The sequence below is a fragment of the Aphis gossypii genome, chromosome X (assembly GCF_020184175.1).
Source record: "Aphis gossypii isolate Hap1 chromosome X, ASM2018417v2, whole genome shotgun sequence".
NCBI lineage: Eukaryota > Metazoa > Arthropoda > Insecta > Hemiptera > Aphididae > Aphis > Aphis gossypii.
The window spans coordinates 42,181,001-42,202,327 of NC_065533.1; the positions used below are offsets into that span (position 1 = coordinate 42,181,001).

At 25.0% G+C, this 21,327-nt stretch overlaps 1 protein-coding gene across 1 annotated transcript in view; it reads right to left on the bottom strand.

The window, feature by feature from the left end:
* LOC114129356 (gamma-butyrobetaine dioxygenase-like) overlaps window positions 1-19,831 on the bottom strand; it is a 31,770-nt gene extending 11,939 nt beyond the window's left edge. The window contains exons 1-3 of the mRNA XM_027994071.2: window positions 19,324-19,831; window positions 6,034-6,221; window positions 3,657-3,791 (exon numbers count right to left, since the gene is read on the bottom strand). Of these exons, the coding sequence (XP_027849872.2) occupies window positions 3,657-3,791; window positions 6,034-6,221; window positions 19,324-19,545 (545 nt within the window). The 5' untranslated portion in view covers window positions 19,546-19,831. The remainder of the gene's footprint in view (window positions 1-3,656; window positions 3,792-6,033; window positions 6,222-19,323) is intronic.
* Between the last annotated feature and the right edge of the window lie 1,496 nt (window positions 19,832-21,327).

A 21,327-nucleotide genomic window follows, 5' to 3' on the forward strand; every position in this document is an offset into this window, starting at 1 on the left:
TTTATTTGAAATAGTCCATTTAAATTTATGCATTTTTGCAATATTAATAAATGTTATCATGAATAAAATATGAATTTTAACTATTTGACGTCATTTGTTATACAATATTCGTATATAATATATGTATATATATATTTTTTGATATTATTATCTAAATTTTCAACTCTTAATGTAAAAACATCCATTACTCGCTGGTATTCTGAAAATTTCACTGCAGAACTTCATGTATTATTTTAAAGCTTAATAATAATAATTCAATTGACGTATGTTTTCTTAGTCATATGCAGTTTCTCCACAAATGACGTAATAGCAAGCATCTAATTCCCAACGTTTCACAATAATTTTAATATTATATAATAATAACACTATAATAGATATTGGGTAAAACCTTATGATTTTGCTAAATTTTTATTTCAGCTTATTTATTTTGGTTTTAAATTCATACTTTCGATCAAAACTATTTTAATATTAACTGTATCATAATTTACATTCATTCGTAGCATTCTAATAATTTATACAGAGTCATATATATGTATATTTTTTTTTATCGTTGTTTATTGCAATAAATAATATTGATAGATTTACAACTTCATTATGATTGTTATTATATATTGTTGGAACATTACCTGCGAATTCTACAAAATTAATAGAATTCTACGAATAAGATATAATTTTGCAGCCCCGAAGACAATATTATCTATCTTCTAATTATTTTCTTCTAAAATAAAATAAAATATTTTTGCTTAATTTATAGTTATAAATAGGTACCATCACAAATAATCACAGCACTAAGAATCATAATATCAGCGAATATACGCGGTGAATGTTTCCCGCATAAAAAAATAAAAGTTTAGCTAGACTCAAATTTTGGGTTACGTATCTATCTCTCTCTTTTGATAATATGTTATCATCTCCGTGTATCGGTAAACATTGAATCGCTTATAATAGGTATGTCAATAATAATCACTGTGGTAAAAAAATAGTCAGGTATCATAATGATATACTGATATCATATAGTACGCGTTATATTTTATCAACATATAGTTCAATTTAAAAAAGAATCAATTTCTGTGGCTGATCAAAACTTCTTTTGTGTTTTGGAATCATATAAATTTCCAACCATTTTCAAGTGTTCGATATAATTACTGCATTAAGGATAAAGAAAATGAGTTCATGCGCTCGAAACCCCAAGGCAGCTTAGAGTTATTTTGTACGTTTTATTTTTTTCCTTGAATTTCTACATACAATGTGGACTACTCTACATGATTTTTCGTTCGTTTTTATTTTTATTTTTAATAAAACAAATACACCTTCACTGTTCGGCAAGGAAAAAAAATACCCTAACAGATATTAGTTCTCGTGGGAATATATTTGTCATCTTTGAGAAAAAATAAATTAGAAAAATGCCATTACGGTGTTTTTTTTAAACTATAAAGTACCTGCAATACATAACTAAAAATGTGTATAATATGTAGGTATTTATATATATTTTGTTTTGTTAATAATTCATATAAAATGAGAAAAAAATTACCCCTGACGCCCGCCCTACTATTTATTTTAAAATATAATATTAAATTCTTGAATTAGAACTTTGAATTGTTTCAAACATATTTCATATACCTACTCAGTACTCATAATAAATTACCCATTATAATAAGCTTTTATTCACAAATTTTTTGCTGTGAAAAAAGTATACAATAAAAAAAAAAAAATCAAATTATAGTTAAAACTATTAACTTATATAGGTAATTACTATATTTTTTTTTTGTAAATCTATAAAGTTGAATAATTTATTGAAAAAATAATTAATTCAAGTTTCAGGATATTAATAACCATTAATTCATCCGGGGTTTCCACTATTTTATATAAAATATCTGTCTGTTCAATTAAATATTATATTCTTGGATTAAACTATATATTATTAAACTTTGATTAGTTTTCACATACACAATATTATAGAAATCACTGATTCTGACAATAATTTTTGTATATGTTACAACATAAAATATATTGTACGAGGCAGCATAGACCATAGTTAGATATGATAAAATATGAAAAAAAACATGACATTTTAATGTTGTAAATGGGTCATTTCAAGCATCCATAGTAGATGGTAAAAATTAAAGAAAATGGTTTTTCGAACCCTTAAAATCATTAAAATTATTTAGCGTGAAACTACAAATTCTAAAAGTATTGAAAAATACTATAGATGCGCTTGCAAAGCAAAAGTTAAACATCAAAATAAATACGATCAAATTACCGTGTTTATAAAAATAATAGACCAGGGGTGGCTAAACCGCGTCTCGCGAGCCGCATACGGCTAGCATCTTATCGTAACATTTTTACAAACAAATTTGTTAATATGAATTTGCGTATTATAATAATATAATAATATGACTTGTTTTTTGTTTTTTTTTTTTTTTTTATTTTGGCTCTTCCATATTTATTAATAAATTTGGTGGCTCTTGCGAATCCCTTCTCGCTGACCACCTCTGTAATGGACAATATTTTTAAAAACACTCAAGCACATGCTTGATTCAAAGCAATAGGATTTTGATGAAAAAAATTAATTTCCCGAATTTTTTATTGTGCTATATAACAGTGGGTGTCAAGCGTATCTCGCCATTTAATTGGCCACTGTATATAATAGTATAAAAATATACATTTTATTCAATAAAACGATTCTTAGTGGAGCTTTGATGTTAAATTACACATATTATATTATTATATTTTATAAGTGTGTAGAGCTCTCGATTTATAAAATGTTTATGAATAGCCCAAAATAGCAAAAAAAAAAAAAACAAACAGTACGAAAAATTGTACATTTAATTACTGTAAAATAATTTGTGTCTTGATTAATTAAATAACCATTATAGGTACATGTCAGAAGGTTGGAATTGAATTATTTATTTTCCGGATTTTGAAAAATTGGAATTGGAAAAAATGTTTTCTCGTGTTTATTCTGTTTACTAACATTTTTCAAACAAAATTTCCTCCCATACATATTCGTTAACATTTTAGATAGACAGATAGTTGCATTTTTACTAGCAAATAGAATATCTATGCAAAAATATTTTAACTGGCCAATTTTTGATTTGAACTAATTTCATCAGAAAATATTTAATTATTTAAATAAAAATACCTTATTAAAATGTGAAAGATTAAGACTTGAAAAACTGTTAATAATATTAAAAGGTTAGCTATAATTCATCGTAATTTCTTATAATTTAAGAACTACGAGTTTTTTATCATTATGATTTTATGTATAGGTAGTGTATCTACAGACCTATGTGATATGTGGTACTATACTTACACGAACAAAACATATTTGTCAAACGGTACAAAAAAAGCGCTTCACAAACAAAAAAAAAATAATAAAAATAATAATTCAATTGTAAATGTTTACGACGTGGTGATGATCATGAGCTATTCCGCAATAAATAAAGAAACATTTTAAAAATGTTAAACTTTAAGATACTTGTGGGTTTGATTTATTATACTCGGAAAAAATCAATTCAACAGACTGGTGAAAAGAGGTGGTGGGCCATACTCGTAGTGCTTATAAATCGGTAATCCCTGACATGTTCTAAAACCACTACGATACGCTTTATAAAGGTTTATTATTGATTAATTATTTTAATTTTTGTATACATTACCCGTATTGTGTCTTTTTCAAAAAAGCAACGCGTCCGGCAAGTTCTTTTACCCGGTATTGTTCCAACCCGCAACTTTTTATCATCGAAATACCATAAACTGCCAAAGTTTCCAACCATTGTAGCAAAGTTTCGTCACTGTTAACAAATTAAAATAAAAGAAGTTTTATTACGGATAAACATAGGTAATAACTAATAATATATAATGTATAGTTTGAGGGAAAGAAATATATTTGTTCACTCATAATTCAGTTATGCATAAATAAACAATGTATATATGACTATACAAATATCTCACTCTTATGGGGATTATTTCATACGAATTTGTAAATTTACATACATTTGCATAATTTATTACAATTAGTTGGTAGATAAATAGTTAATATTGGTTGAATGTTGTTTTTTTTTTGTTAGAAAATGTGATTTATATCATGACACTTAAAGCTCTTTAGCATTCAAAACATGTGTTACATCTAAAATATTCCTTATACTAAATTAAATGTGATAAAAGATACAGTGTTTATCAATAACTAAATTAAAATAACATATGGAATCATATACATTATTTTTATTTTCTAAATAATGATAATTAACGAAAAATAAACGTTAATATGTTTTTTTTTTTTTTTATTGTATACGAAAATTTCAAAAACTTCAACTTATTTATTAAAATTTAAATAATATCAGATGCGAGATATTTTAAAATCATTAAACGAATAAAATAATTGAAAGCCACCCGGCTGAGATAAAAAAAAAAATAAAATCCAAGTAAAAAAGATGTTTATCCAAGTTGCTGTAAATTCATTAGTAATTCGCTTAGGAATTTGTCGAGGCATAATGTTATACTGTATTTTTATTTTTTCATTTAAAACAATAATAAAAAATAAATAAAACTAATTAAATCATTAGCGAGTGATCCAGGTGACGTGTACTTTAAAATACTACACACAGATAAAACTTGGAAAGTCTCCCTAAAGAGAACTGTAAAATAGAACTGTGGTATTTTAAATATTAGTTTTTAATATTTAATTGTTTATTTTCTACAATAATAACGAACTTTTATGCCTGTTAGAGCATCTTTGTAGCCGATAAAAGTAGGTACCTTAAGTAATTTTGAATACACTTTTTTGATTTTTCGTTTCTATACTAAATTATAATTTTGATATTAACTCAATGTTTTGTTTACATTTTTCGTCATTTAGAAAGTATGAAAGTACTAAGTATACTGCAATTTTCAGTGAATATATTTTTAGGAATGAATATACAAACAAAATACGTTAATTAAATTTAAATAATGTCATATCCTTTTATTATGTTAATATAATTTTTATTATTTAGTTATATTTTGATCGTAAATTTTTAAATTAAAACTAGTACTAACAGTTACTGTTAGAATTTAAGATATGATATTGTAACATACAATTTTAATTGTACTTTCAATATTTATTTAAGGAAAAAACTACGAGAGTATATTTGATTATTGCAATTTAGAAGTGCATCATTATTTTTTTTTATTCAATAATAATATTTTGGCGGTACCTAGTAATTACGCATTCAAAAAAAGGTCTTCGTTAAAATGCACACACTTTTATTATTGATTCCGCACAATTTTCCCAAAATCTAACCGTTGAATAACGCGCGCGCACACACACACACACACACACACTGGTATGGTGTATCAATAATGCACACAAAAAAATAAATAGAATCATGCACCAGTTATCGAATTTAATATAAATTAGTAATATTACAATTTCATAATTCATGAAATTTGTTTAATACAATATTTAAAAACACTATGTATGTTTATTCCAATCTACTATAAATAATTAAATTTATCTTATTACCTATATATTAAATTATTTTTAATTAATATTAAAGTTGTAATATCTCATAAGGATTTTGAGTTATTAATGAATAGTAATAAATGTTTAGTTTTTAACTAGGTATTATTCAAATGTGTGCAGGTTCGAATTATCTACCTTTCAAATTTTATTTATAACAATAGAAAAAAATTGTGTGGTTTTGAACGAAGACATAATATTCAATCGGCTATGCACTTAACAACAATAACGTATCATAATAATTATTGTATTGTATTTATTAAATTCTAATTGATTTTTCAAACTACTGTGTTGGCCTTGATATCTAAAATTTATTTTTCGTTCTTACATTGTGTTTTTTGAAAAATGTTTAGCAATAAAATAAGTTTATAAATGAATTTTAACCTTTTAAATTGATTAAATAAATTTTAATTTGTAATATTTTAAAATCTACGTTTAAACTTATTTCGCTGAGTTTATTTAATAATTTATGATGATTTATGATATAATAGTTTTAGATAGGTAAATACATAATACAGGGAAGTGATAGATACGACCTTTTGATTACGTCCTCATATTTAAATGACCGAAATATAGCTGAAAACGATTCCGCAGTCCATTTGACTTGCTGATTTTCGTGGCGTTCTTGACCCTCATTAAAATTTCTCTCTAGTAGCCATTGTAAGTCATAAGTACTCTCATGGCTGTCATCCCATTTCACATAAAGCTTATCATTGTTTATAATCTGAAAAGAGAAATAGTGTGCATGATATTTATATTTTACTCAGTACCAAATGAGGAAAACTGAATTGCTATTCATTTAGTATTTACTACAATATTATGTGTTAAATTAAAAACCGTTAGTTTATATGTATAAATGACAAGAGTATCATAAACGATATAATTGGTATACATATTATGGAAATATGTTATTTTATAGTATATTGTGTACGTTTTAGTATTTTCGCCTGAAAAACAAAAGTTTCTCTTTAACGAACTTATCTGTCTAACGTTATGCAATTATCTATTTATAGTTGTTGTCCAGTTAGTTTGTACGTATGTTATATTACGTTTTGTATAAACCATTTTATTCCCTCGTGTGCGCAGTGCTAAGAGTAGATACCGTCGAATACTGCTAAGGCAACTGAATATATTATACATTGTACTTGTGACATTTTAATTGAAAGAGACTTCGTAATGAGAAAACCTTTCAGATAAAAATGTACTTCCTTCCGTTATTTAATTATTGGTTATGCCAAAAAGCGTAGGTAAGAGCATATATATGTTACACTTATAAATAAATGTCGTTTTGAAAAATTCTTCCGGATTTAAATGTGAAAACTTTTAAAGTTCGTAGTTTTTTTTTTTTTAATAAAATAGCATTTAGATTTTTGTGTACGTTAGGTGTTTTATATAGTATTCTCGTGTTATTTTGAATTAATTAACTTTTTGGCTTTGCGCATAAAACTACAGTAACTCTATGTTTTATATTATTTATTAATAAATTTATTAGTCTATTTATCAATCACTTAATTTTAATTTTAATTTTTTAACATTTTATAGTATATAATTTTTGTTTATTTCCATATTTTTAAATTTTGAGCGTGTGTAGTGTATTAGTTTAAAAACATATTCATCATTGTAAATTTGTAAAATAAATTCATTCATCTCTATATTTAGAATCTAAAAGTAATTTCACAAATATTTTTTATGAACATTTCTAGTTTAAGTATTGATATTTGGATTTTTATGTAAAAAATAGTTTTTAATCAAATGATTAAAGTAATTGTATTTTAATTATTAACACAAAAACACTGTTAATTGTGAAAATTTGAGATTTTCCCTTAAATTATTAGAATCTATATTCGATACCTTATAATATTATAGATCGTATCATTTTAGAAATTTTAGAAATATTTGTTATGTACTCGTACAACGATTTATAACTGAATTCAAATTTGATTCATTCATTAAAGAAACCTATTTAATAAAGAGGTTTAATACATTTCTATTATACCAAGAATCAGTTACTTACTTGTCGACTTTTTTGTGTCATAAGATTCTTTAAATGGTACATAAAACACTTAAATTTAAAAATTTAAAAATGGTTTCTGGTAGAAAATCAGATCTAGTTTAGTATAACATATCAATAGGTATTTTGTGATTGATTAAGTTCAAATTTAAAAAACATTAAATATTTACAAGTAAAATAAAGATTTTTCATAAGAAGTTTTTTTTATGTTAAGTATTTAAAAAAAAAAGTGTACTAACATTTTGTATTATATAATATATTGTTATAATTTTCTATAATGAATGCATTTTTGAAAATATTTAGACTAATTTTTAAATACTTTTATATTGTTACTATATTAAATATCTAATTTAAATTTATTTCTTATAATTTTTTTCTAGGATTGATAATGATGGAGTTATTTGGTAAAAAAAATTTGAAAATTGAAAATTGAATAAAATTTGTTTTTAGAGCCATTTAAAAATATTTAAAACGAATAGTTACATTTTTTTAAATTTAAAATCTTGGTAAAATTCATCAAAAATGTAAACATTTGTAAATTATATTGATGTAAATAATTTATAAAATTTTCAATTTTTATAGCTAAGAATTGTAAGTATAATGATGTCATATAAGTTTTTTATTACATTTTTTCTACAGAATTATGCAAGTATCGAAAATAAAAATGCATATTTTGTTAAAATTGACTATTCAAACCAAAAATTAGTTATTTTATTGAAAATTAAAAAGTATTATTAGTTGAGACATGACTTTTTTTCGTTTATATTTAAATTAATTTTTATTATACTCAATGGAATAATAATAAAAAAAATACACAGATGAATTTAACCTGTATACCTTTTACGATTTCTTATTGGTTCTATCATTTTTTCGTGATGTTTGATTAATAATGATTCGTATGCATACTTAATAGTTGTGCACCTAAACATTTTATTATTGCACTTCGTTGGATGTTTAATGAAAGTAAATTATGGTCTTGAGTAGTGGATTTTACGGGTCAAAGATAATAATATAATCAAATTATTTTTGTTTCTTACGTAATTGAAAATAGAAATCAGATATTACTGTAAATTTATATATTTAATAATTACCTTGTTTGTAATTTTTGAGACTTTTTACCGTTCTTATATTTAAATATTACAATCAAACTATTGAAATAAATTAAATTACAATATTAATAAATTCATCGTATTTTTGGTAATAAAAATAACCACTAATACTAGTTACCGAAACAGTTCAATTTTTTTTTTTTTGCTAGCAATCAGTATTATTTTTAACAGTATTTATACGATTAATTTATCGTAATTTTTTGAAACAAAACTAATCCATCCGTATTCAGTATACACTAGAATACAAATTAATGCTTAATTTTGATTTATAAACTCATATTTAAGAGAAACTAAACAACAAATAACACGGTTTATCATGAAATATAGGTAGGCATCTGAATTTAACGCTGAATTATGTTTATTTGTAATTAGGAGGATGCTAATTATATCTCAGATGAGCTAATGTAAGTTATGATCTGTGTTTATTTTTTTAATTATAATTTATCAGTATTTTAATCAACTGAAATAGATAAGTAATTAAGATATTTTAGATTTATTTACTATTTATGTACCTATTTTAATATGCAACATAGATTAATTGCGTTTGTCAAGTGTTATTTGAAAATAAAAGCTCCCAATTAATTTTCTAAAACAGTTTATTTTATTATAGTAGATACGTTTTATATGGTGGCATCAAAATGGTTTTAGAGTCATGGATATATTTTTACAGTTTATACATGGTAAATAAAACTACTCAAACTATCAGTAAGAAAGCGAGTATCCTTGGTATTTAAAACAATTTTAACCTCATCAGAAAAACCGCTTCTTAATGACTAGTTATTACTGTAATAAAGTCGACAATTCTTTAATATTATTTAAACCAATAAAAAACTTAAGAAAAAAATACTTCTTTTATACAGGTATATACTTATAACAATGTATGTATTGTAATATACTATACATACATTTGATTTATGTTTAAAAATTCATTCATTCTATACTAAAAAGTAAATTATAGAGATGACAAAATTAAAAAAAGATTAAATAGTTATTAATCCAATATATTTCTTGCTTTGCTCAAAATCTAATAATTGTAATATCTATTTCTATTCAAAAGTTATAGTTAGACAGCTATTTCGTGAACATAGGCGAATGATATTTGCATTGTATCGAATGAAAATTTTGTTAAACATAATATACTTTTTGTATGATATATCTAAGCAATATAAAAATAAAATATAGAATCTATGTAAAATAAAACCATTTTAATCATAAAATAAATTAAAAATATAATACATTTTTTGCAGTGTAAAACGTTAATGTCGAAACGACAAGAAAATATATCGATATAGATAAATAAATTGTATAAGTAATAATAATAATAATAATAATAATAATATAATTATAATTTAATTCTACATAAGCAATAATATATAATAATTATTATATTTTATGAATTTTCAATAAATTTAAATACATTCAACAAGATTTCCACCGTTCATTGACGTATTATCATTGTAATTCCCTTCTAAAAAATAATTACCTATTTGAAATACAACAAATGTATACTTAATTTTATCGTTATTCGGAGTTGACTTTTCAAATTTATTATTTTTTATTTTTGTCAAAACTTTTTGAAAATTATGTAGACACTCTTGTTAAACATATGACGTTGTTATTATTATGACTACAGTTGTCTTTTAATATAATTAGTAATTTGTATATGTTATTTTTGTTCTTAGAGAACTATTAATATACTTAAATTATAAATCATACATTATAAATAAAGATAATTTATGAATACTTAAAAATAAAAAAATAAACAGTAGTCAATTAAGAGCTCTTAAAATATATTTGCCTAAATCGCAATATCAATTAGCTGTTAGAGTGTAGTTTTTATAAAATTTTTTTGCTACAACAGGGTCGTATATATTCTTTATAAATGACAATAATATGGTTATATGATTTAGATTGTTGCTCGGTATTAGAATTATACAAAAATTGCACAGTACTAACAATACTTGATAAGACTATAAAAATCTATAGTTGAGTAAACGTATTGGTGTTTGGCGTGTCCCTCAAATTATACTACTTAATTAGACTCAAAAGTTCTTTGAGTTGGATAATCAAAATTAATCAGATGTTTGTTATTATGATGCATATATTGAGGGCAATAAAACAAAAACTCTGATTCTGAAGTATAGTGAAAAATTCTAAATACATGGTTGCTTTTAAGTTTTAGTAGTAATAACTTTTAGTAGTTTAAAATCAGTTATTAAAAATATTTGTTCTACGTATCTTTATTAAATACAAATACCTGGTTTAAATAAATACACAATACGCTAAAACTATACCAAAAAAACACTTTTAAAAATCAAAAAAGTTATAGTCTTGAAAGTCGGTTTCCGGAATGCTCATCAAGTTGACACCGACGCATTATGCTAAGGCTATGTAAAAGGTATCCAACATTTGATAGGAGTTGTCTAGATTTTGCTTGGGAATTTTCGATAACTTCATAAGAAAACATTGACGACAGCGTCTTGGGCCTCCGTGAGTATATTATATATTCATTACTCCTGGAAGATAATGAAAGATTCGTGAGATCCATAAGTTCGTCAGGTTGGTCTGCCATGGTGGGATTGTAAGCGGTTCTACAATTTATTTTTTCAATTTTTGAAAGTTTAATGTGAATTATTATCATTATTTATTGTTATTGTTATGGAAACCACATTAATATAGCCGGACGCGTGGAACGTGACAATGATTCATGATTTTTCGTACATGCAGCTAACCAGCTAACGTAACCTTTGTCTTAGTTAAAAAAGAATTAATGAAAATATTTACTCACCGTTTTCACCAAATCAGTATTGACTTATTAGTTAATTATAATATTAGGAATATGATAATGTAATACTAAAATAATTGAAAATTTCATTTTACTATCATACAAGAATAGACAGTTAAATGTCTAATATAGTAATTTGAAAAAAACTTGTAAATTATTCTTAGAATAATAGACGTCTACTTCGTTTCTGCTCAGAGTCGTTGTTCGTATGCAACCGTTGAATTGAAATTGAACTGATTAATTTCATTGATAAATTCGACCACGATATAAATTAAAAACTAACTGTACACCAGAGCGAATGTTTCGGTTTTACAAATTTGAAATCGATCACTACTATTGCAATGTCTACCGTAATAAGTCCTACACAATAGGAGATATTGAATTTGTGCAACGTTATTTCACGTGGGCATATTATATTATAATATGTGCTTACTGTTTGTACAAAATCTGGTCGTGATATACATTATTATTATTGTAGGGGCGCATAATTCTGTTTTTGGATATTACATAATAACATCATGGTTTTATATTTTCGAAACTCAGAGCACATTGTACGGTGTTATGTTTGGCGAAAAATACACATACGCATTTATTGTAACGCGCGTTGCATAATATTATGACGCTTAGGGCCGCTGGTATTTGAGTACACAATCGCTAGACTGCACTTGCGTCAACAGTATTATTACAGCGCAAACCGCTATAATGTTATTATATTATAATAGTGATAAAATAATAATCGTTATTGAGTTGGCACATAATATACGGCTTTGTGTGTTCGAGGATCTGCGGTGAACCATAATGAAGTATAAAGATTGTATTATCGCGTCGTGTAGTCTTATCGAGCCTTTTCTGACGGGAAAAATGTTACGAAAGTCTCGATTAGTTTTTATTCTCATTTGTGTATGATATATTATAATCGCCGTGTCTGGAATTTAGGTCCTATTTTTGGTTCTAGGTAATGTTGGTTTCGGTTCTTATAATGTTACAGGAAAAAAATATTTCGGTTGTAGGAGTTAATAACTTTGGTTTTTAATGTGTAAATCAGAAGACGTTGTGAAAATAAACAAATGAAAGCTAAATATAAGTGTATTTATATAGTTGTTATAGAAGCACAAGAGAAATCGAATTAAAAAAAGATTTTAATTAAATAAAATCTAATTTAATTTCAAAAAACTAAAGATAAAAGTATAAAAATAATATTTGAATTTATAAATACTGATAGAATCAGAGATATACATAATATTGGTGTTGAATCTTAATTTCAAGAGATATTTTATAGATTATCAGATATTTAATTTTAGGATTAAATTTATAGCGTTTTATTATATTATTTGGAAAAAAACCATACATTATTAAATGTTTTATGTAAAATACACGCAATAGAATATTGTGCATCGTTGATAAAATAGTAATAACAGACTTAAAATTAAATTTTCAACTATGATAAGATTAAGTTAGATTGTAAGTAATTATAATAACACTTTAACTACTATAGGTCGGGAAAATGACATTGCGCTTTATACACTTTATAAGAATTGAACGTTAAGTTTACTATCATAATTTTCACTGTGAGAATTAAAAAAATCATTTATTCAAACAATTAAAATATTAGTTGAAAACACTGAACATGTCGTGTAATTAATTTTGGCTTTATTGTTAGATGTAAAATGTGTATTATATTATATTTTATAATCAAATTAAATCTTAATAACTAAAAATAATATAAGCGAAGTTGAAGTTTATTTAAAAATTAAGTCCGGGACTACCTATTTACTAAAAAATGAGATTCCTTATTTCTTAGCTATTCATTTTCGTCTCCTAAAAAAAGAAATCTACCTACTTGTCATTTTTTTTCACATATTTATTATCTTGTAACTTTGATAAATAACTTTGCTTGATAATTAATTAAGGCAAACGTGGGAATACTTCGTTAAAAGTGTTTGTAAACACTTTTTTAAATTAACCACTAAAATGTTTCTAAAATAAAATGTTAATAATAACTTCTGAAAAATTATTTTCAAAACAAAATAAAAGTTGCTTTAAATATTAGACTTATATGTCACATCTGCGTATTTGTAAATATTAACATCTAATATTTATTTTCCTTAAACCAAGTATATATTATTTTATAGTTAGTTAAAAAATTAAATTATGGGTATACTTTTCTTTTTATTAAATGCTGACTATTTTGTTTGTATTATTTTAACTAATTTATTTGTTCTACGAATAAATAATAAAATAATATGAAATAATACAAATTTAATTTTTGTGTTTTTTTAAAAGTTTATTGTAACACAATAGCATTAGTTTAAAAATAACGATGATCTCAATATTGTATTAGATTCTGAGAGGGGCGATAAATGTATTTATCTTATAGTGATATGATGTGTGTGCGTTATCTTTTTTTTTATGTGTCATCACCTTTTAGAACAATAAAAATGCTTCAATTTTAAACTTCAGCATATATTATCTAGTAAGAATGTAAATCTTGTTGGTACTTGTACCTGGTTGGGCTTAAAAGTAAAAACTCGCTGTATTTTTAAAAATAAAAATAAAAACTGAAATTTTTACGCAAAACCAGTTTTTGACAAAATGATTTTATTTTTTGGTGTTACTCAAAAACGAATAACTGAGCATACCTCACTAAATTCACTTGACGAAAATTTCCGAAATATTTAGATTAGTTTTAAGCTATTTATACCACAAATACTTATTTACGCTGTTAATTAGTTTATTGATTTATAAGTTATAGCTTATAATATTGTTGATAACTATAATATCATACCTATCATAACAATTATACAATAACATATAATTATTAGCTTGTACATTAGAGTAAACTACTCAATACCTAATATATATTGGAAAGCAGAGCGGTATATTCACTTGACAACCTTTTTTTTTTAATTTTAAAATATTATAATTCTAAATTATTGTTTATATATAAAACAATATTTTTTACCAAAATATGAAAATTATTAGAACATTTTCAAATTAATAAGATACAATCAGCTCTTAATCAAACAATGGAAGAATATTTTAAAAATTTTTCTTTTTGGTTATTGGAAAAAAAATGGGTAAGACTAAAATTAGTGATGGAAAAGTGTACATACCTACAATTTTTTATGTAAAAAAATCGAATCAATGAAATGTATATAAAATTGATATTATTGATATTATTTTTTTAAAATAAAATTTAATAAGAATTCCAGTCAGTTTCGGGTTTCTATTAAGGTATGATTATAACGTATACATTTTCCAAGAAGAACCAACCTTGGTATTGAAATTTATAGTTTAGGATAATAATAATTGAACGAGATAACGAAGTATTGTGTAGATTGGTGTACATAAGTACCTAATACGAAACTACTATTAGCTTATAAAATATTGTTTTAAAGAGGCCAGCACACAATATATTTTACTTTTCATTCACTTAACTCTATCTTAAATTACCTATGGATTTTTACCATCTATAGTGCACAGCACAGTTATATAATTCTATATATTGGTGACAGAACGACATTAATATACTACTATGTACAATTATACGATCGAACGATTGGTAGTTTAGGAAAGTAGTATATAGTAAATATAATATAAGTATTATGTAGCTTATATAATAACAATACTAATAATATATATATTATTAAAGTTTATATTGAGGATAAGGGGCTGGGTACAGAAATAACTGAATGTGTGCACTCGAAGGGGTAATTCAAATAAGGATAATAACATTGGTCGATGTTTAAATGGCCAATACAATGGTGCGTAATACCCAACAGAAAATTAATTAATAAAAGCAAAGCAATTTAAATATTATTTAAATCTATGTTTTACATTTTTATTAATTGATATAATATAATATAATATAATATAATAATATAAATGAAATTTTAATTTTGTTGGAACATTCTAACTCGATACTATAAGATTATATCTTCTATAAGATATGATAGCTAATGCAAAAACAAAGACCAAAATAAAAAGAGATTTTATATTTTTAAATGAACAACTTATAATATTATAGTAAAATATAACTGATTGCTCTTAGTAGACATTTTAGTTGACCTATGTGAAGTGAGTGAATATTAAATAAAATCGAATCTTTTCTTCTAATTTTTTTTTTTAATGATTGATTATTATATACTATAATTTAATTGAAGATGTTATTACAATTCAAATAATAATTCCAAAAATATGAAATAATTAAAATAATAATAACAAATTCTTTAATTATCATTTAAAATTAATTGCCTAATTATTATTTAATTGGCCTTTTTAGATATAATTGTACTGAGTACAAGTAATCTTAACTTCAACTGAAATTAATTTTAAATTAAGTCGTTAAACTTAACCATAAATTATAATCTGTTTCTGAATTTCCAATTCCCTACATTTATTTTCCCTTTTATTTTTTTATCGTTATGGCTGATTTTTTTTAATTACAATTTTTGGATTTAAACTTCCGAAAATAATTGTTATACTTAAATAGTGTATTCATAAAAGTCATACTAAATCAATAACCATTATATTATTGTATTTTGTAAACCACAGACATTTTTGTATAACATACTTATCAAGAAATATTTGTTGTAAGAACAATAAAAGTGGTAAGAGATAAACAGTGATAATTAATAGGAAATCTTAACTGAAAAACTTCACTTTAACCTATTATTGATAATTTATTAAAAAAAATATATTTAAAACAATTATAAAAAAAAATGGCTATTGAGTAACAAAAACTATTAATCAATCTTTTTAAAATTATTGTCTATCTCTTGATAATTGATAAAATTATAATAATTACTATCTACAACATTTTAAAGGACAATAATTGATGTAAAAATGTAATTATAGTAGGTACTCAAAGACGTACTCACGCAATGTATTATTAAACCTTGTAAATAGGTAAACATGTTTTCATAAATCCAATTAGATATTTCAAATAGTAAAAAAAAAAAAAAAACAGAATCATAGTTTTTGTATAGTATTATAATTAAATAGATGATTAAAATATTTGATTTTTATTGAGTAGGTATATAAAAGCAACAGTTTAAGTTACATTATTTCACACAATCGTTTATACATGTTGAAATATTTATATAATCTATTCAATTGTTTGAAATAACTATTTTTATTCATTAAAATAATGAATTATTAATCATTTATTATTTATTATATAATATGAAGACGTTTTATATTTTCGTTCGATTAAAGTAGGTATAACTACTTATATTTATACATACTTCATAAAAATTTCTATTTTTTGATAGCTGTTTCAATATGTCAGGACTTTTATATTTAATAATAACCGTGTAACTAATTAATATTAAAATAAAAATATCAATTGTAAAGTTGTCGTTAATTAAGTTACTTTCACAAAAGTACAAATAAGATAATAATTAAATTAATGTTAAATTAATTCTGCTATATTAATAGTACATGTTTGTTCAAGAGGAATTTTGTGAAGTAATGCGGAAGTGGTCTACTTTCGATTATACGATTCAGAGTACAAAAAAAAGGGTGACCCTTAAATCAACACTTCCTACTGTAATCAAATTTGACGCTTAACGGTTATTTATTATTGAACCTTAGTAAAATAAAATAAATTATACAATATTAAAAAATAAATAGCAAATGTTTGAAAAAAATCCCATTCAAATAATTAGACTACTGCATTGTGAATTATTGTGAATTAGTTACCTAATAGGGAAAAAGAGTGATAATTTAGTATCAACTAATGATGTTACCAATTATAGAATGTAATTAATTGAAACACTATAAGTAGTCAAATTTTATAGATCGGTCATTTGTATTAGTAATGTTATAGTTGTATAATATTTACTGTATATATGTATTAAATTTATTTAGTCGAATTTGTGTTATTTTAAAAATTAACATTTTTGAATTTTAAATTAGTTATTTAAAAGGTAAATTCCTGGAAAAATAATTAAGAAAGTACAGTAGTACAGTAAGTATTGATTTCCTAACTTGGTCGTTGAGTTGTATTCAACTATAACTACAATGTGTTCGATTTGAATTTAAAGATTTTGAAGATAAAAAATGCACACTAAAAATAATTCTAAGTGAAGCACAGCCTGTTAGATTTAATTTTTAAAAATATTTTATTATACATTTTATATTACTATTAAAACATTATTTTTTTCATAGTGATATAGTAGGATAAATTAATGTTTGTTAATAAAAATTGCATATAATAAATATTACACAGTAATTATTTTATCTCATAAAATGTTACAATTATTTTTTATTAACTTGAAAGTATACCCAGACGTAATGTAGAACGTTGAGAATATATTCATGGTATAAATATAACTTAAAATGAATACCTACGTAATATGATTTTAAAAATAATTGTTAATCGTAAATAATAATATACGTAATAATGGAAAGATTCAATGTCTTATGAATATAATTCTTGAATAACCACAAAACCGCCAAATTCATTATTTTTGTTTAAATATCAAATATTATCGAAGTTTGAAATTTTTTAATTTTTAATGTACAGTAAGTAAAAAAATAAGGGAGTAACTTTAAACAACATTTTCAAGATATAAAATAGATAGAAAATATTATAAGTTTTACTATAAAATAAACACTTATAATAAAAATTACTGACCAAGTATATTGAATATAATTAATTTATATAGATGGTAAATGTTTAAAATTATAATTATAATTATATTAAAATTGAGTATAGTTTCAAAAATTTTTTTTTACGAGGGTTTGTAATTTAAATTTGCTAAACTCGTATATTCATTTTTTTTCAATATTTCATATATTAAATAACGAATTCTTAACAAAAAATATTAGTTTTTTTTAATATAACTCAACAGTTTTGAGTATAAATACTTGAAAATTTTCATTGGTACTTAAAATATATTTTTCTCTACTCAATGAAGTGTTCAAAATACTTAGACTATTATTAATAGTGTCTTTTATTTTAGTATTTTATATTGATAAAAATATAAAGTTTGGTAAACGGGATTTAAAAATGACTTAACATTAGATATTAGTGAGTTATTCTTTAAACACATATTTTTATTATAAGTGTTTAGAATTAAAATTTTAATAATTCATCAAAATCATGAAACTTAACAAATTATTTTGTAATTAAAATTAATAATATTTTCTATTTTTGTGGCTAACGTTCGATATAATATTATAATTAATACATGATTCCTTCAAAAGAACAATTTTGTTTTTTATACATACATATGAAGTTTAATTTTTAGCTTAATCGGATATTTAAATAAAGTTACGTTTTTAGTTATTTTCGATGTAATAAAAAAAAAAAAAAAACATACATAATTGTAAAATCAATACATTCATCACTCCGTTCAGAATCTAAAATAAGTAATAATAACATTAACTTGAAATGTTGACGTATATTATTATTATATTTTAGTAGGCACCTATGAAATGAGATTTTCAAAATATTTAGATCGATTTTATTATATTGGCAGTTTATACATAAATAATATACTTAGCAATGTTTTTGGCTGACAGATTGCCTCCGTTCAGATTGTTTAAATTGTTCTAAATAATAACGTAATACCTATCCACGCAAAGAATCTTTAATTTAAACATTTCGACGACAAATACAAAGTCGTCGAATCATCATTATTATTTGTATTTATTATAAAAATGAATATATTTTATCGACGCGACCAAGCATTAAGCAATGTGCCGTGAAACGACTAAAATAATTCGGCTGCGGAATTACAGTGAATTGAGGTGTATTCAGTGACGTAAAATATTAAATAATATTTTCTCATTTATTTTGAAAGACTTTCCACTTGAAAACAATGTCATCCAATACCAATCGTACTAAAATTAGTGCGGTAAAATATTTTATTTAAAGGTACTCGTGACTAATGGGTGAAAATAGAGGATTTACTTGGAGTCGGATCGGCGCCGAGCTGAACCTAAAATCGCGGATCACTTGTTTCCGGAAACCGGATTCGGCGGACGTGCACGACGGACACTGGCAGTTGTTCCTGAGCCAAGTGTGAGGGTATCGGCTTCGACCGCCACAGCCGTCGTCCAGCTGAATTTCATGCCGTCTGTCATCGCCGAACGTGTCGGTCGCGGACCACCGTCGGACACCGCTGCCGTTCATGTCTGCCGCTGGATATCCGCTCGGCGGCTGTGATCGGGGTGTGTACGCGCGGTACGTTTTTCGCGGGCTAAACGGCAAAAGTCGACGATCGAAAATCACTCGCGATCTGCGGCTGAAAACGGCGACCGTTAATAATATTGTTAAGCGAATTTTTCGTTTTTACGAGCAAGAGAAAAACAAAAAAAGTTCATCGGACGATGCGACAGATAGGACGCGCGACTGCGTGTACCGACTACACTGTCGCGGACGGAACCGGACACGCCGTTCGAGTTCGTATGTTATCCGTCGGATACCGCGGGCCTCGTCGTGTGCGACGGGAGTGGGGCCAACCGATCCGGTTGATGTTTATGTTAATATGTCGTGGCGGAGCGACGGTGACGAATTCCCAATTATCATAATTGGTTACTACTTATGAGACAACGACGGCGTACCTTTAATGGGCGATTGAAGGGTCAGTTTGGGTATCGATTCGGGTCCCTTATCTACAGTGTTTGCGCTTTGAGACGGTATATATACCCATATACGGTTAGTTTAATTATATAATCTATATTATATTCGGTGCATACTAATTGAGTACTTACCGGCATAAGAGTAAAATACATTAATATATTGAGTATTATAGTACTATATACCTGTATGTATTATAGAGGATATAATATTGGTTGGTTGTAGCTTATAGATTGAAAAACGACCGTACCAATTTTGATGATAATCTTCAGAAATACCGGAAAAGTTGAAAAAGTAGTTAAAATCACGTCTAGTAGATGGTTATAAACATTTTTTTTTTTTTTAATATACTTTTGTTGGTTATACAAAAACTACTAGGTATACTAAGAATAATATTGTAACAAGTGAGGTTAATTAAAATTGTTAATTTTCGCAGACGAAGGTACACCTAAAACGATTAGATCATGAAGTTTTAATAATTGAATCGAAATACGCATTGTATCCAATCCACCACAGATTATTTTTCAACAAAATGAGGTAGTCTGTCACGAAAATTAGCTGAGGTACACTAAAACCATAATTCAGCAAGCGCCTTATTTTATAATTGTACATTTTTTCCCTGACGAAGTCAGTTGATACAGCAAGTATTTTATATTGTGTGAGGAATATATTTAATAATACCTATATATTATAGGTACACTGTGGTACGATAATATAATATTATGTAAATATTGTCATCGGATATAGCGCATATTATGCATGCGGGTTGTTATATTATACTAAGCGTGTTCGTTCAAAACAAGGTCACATTACAGCGTTATATATTAATATATTACTATAATATTGATATTATTATCTACAATCTACGATGTATCTATTTGTGTGAGACGGGCTTCAGGAAAGTAACATTTCTCAACCTCCTTAAACATGCAAATATACAACTATTCCTGGATATACTTGAATTAGTCAAATAATTGAGTACTTACCTAGTACCTAGTGTAATCATATATTTTTTTTCACATTTGAACAGTTTTATATGATTAAACATAAATTGAATAAAATGCGTTGCCGATTTTTATATAATAGAAAATGTTTATTATAAATAAAAAAAGTTATAATTGCATAATAAATGCTTTAAATTAATGACCAGATGTGGATCCGTTAGGCAGTGGTGTATAATATGATGTCTACAACTGTTTTTTACTGTCATACTGCAGTGTATGTGGAGAAGATTTCCGGTGACACGTTGGCCCCAACGACTTTGTATTGTTATAACAAGTGTGACATGTTCTATGCACAAAGATAAGCCGTATATGCCTCCCAGACCGAACAATT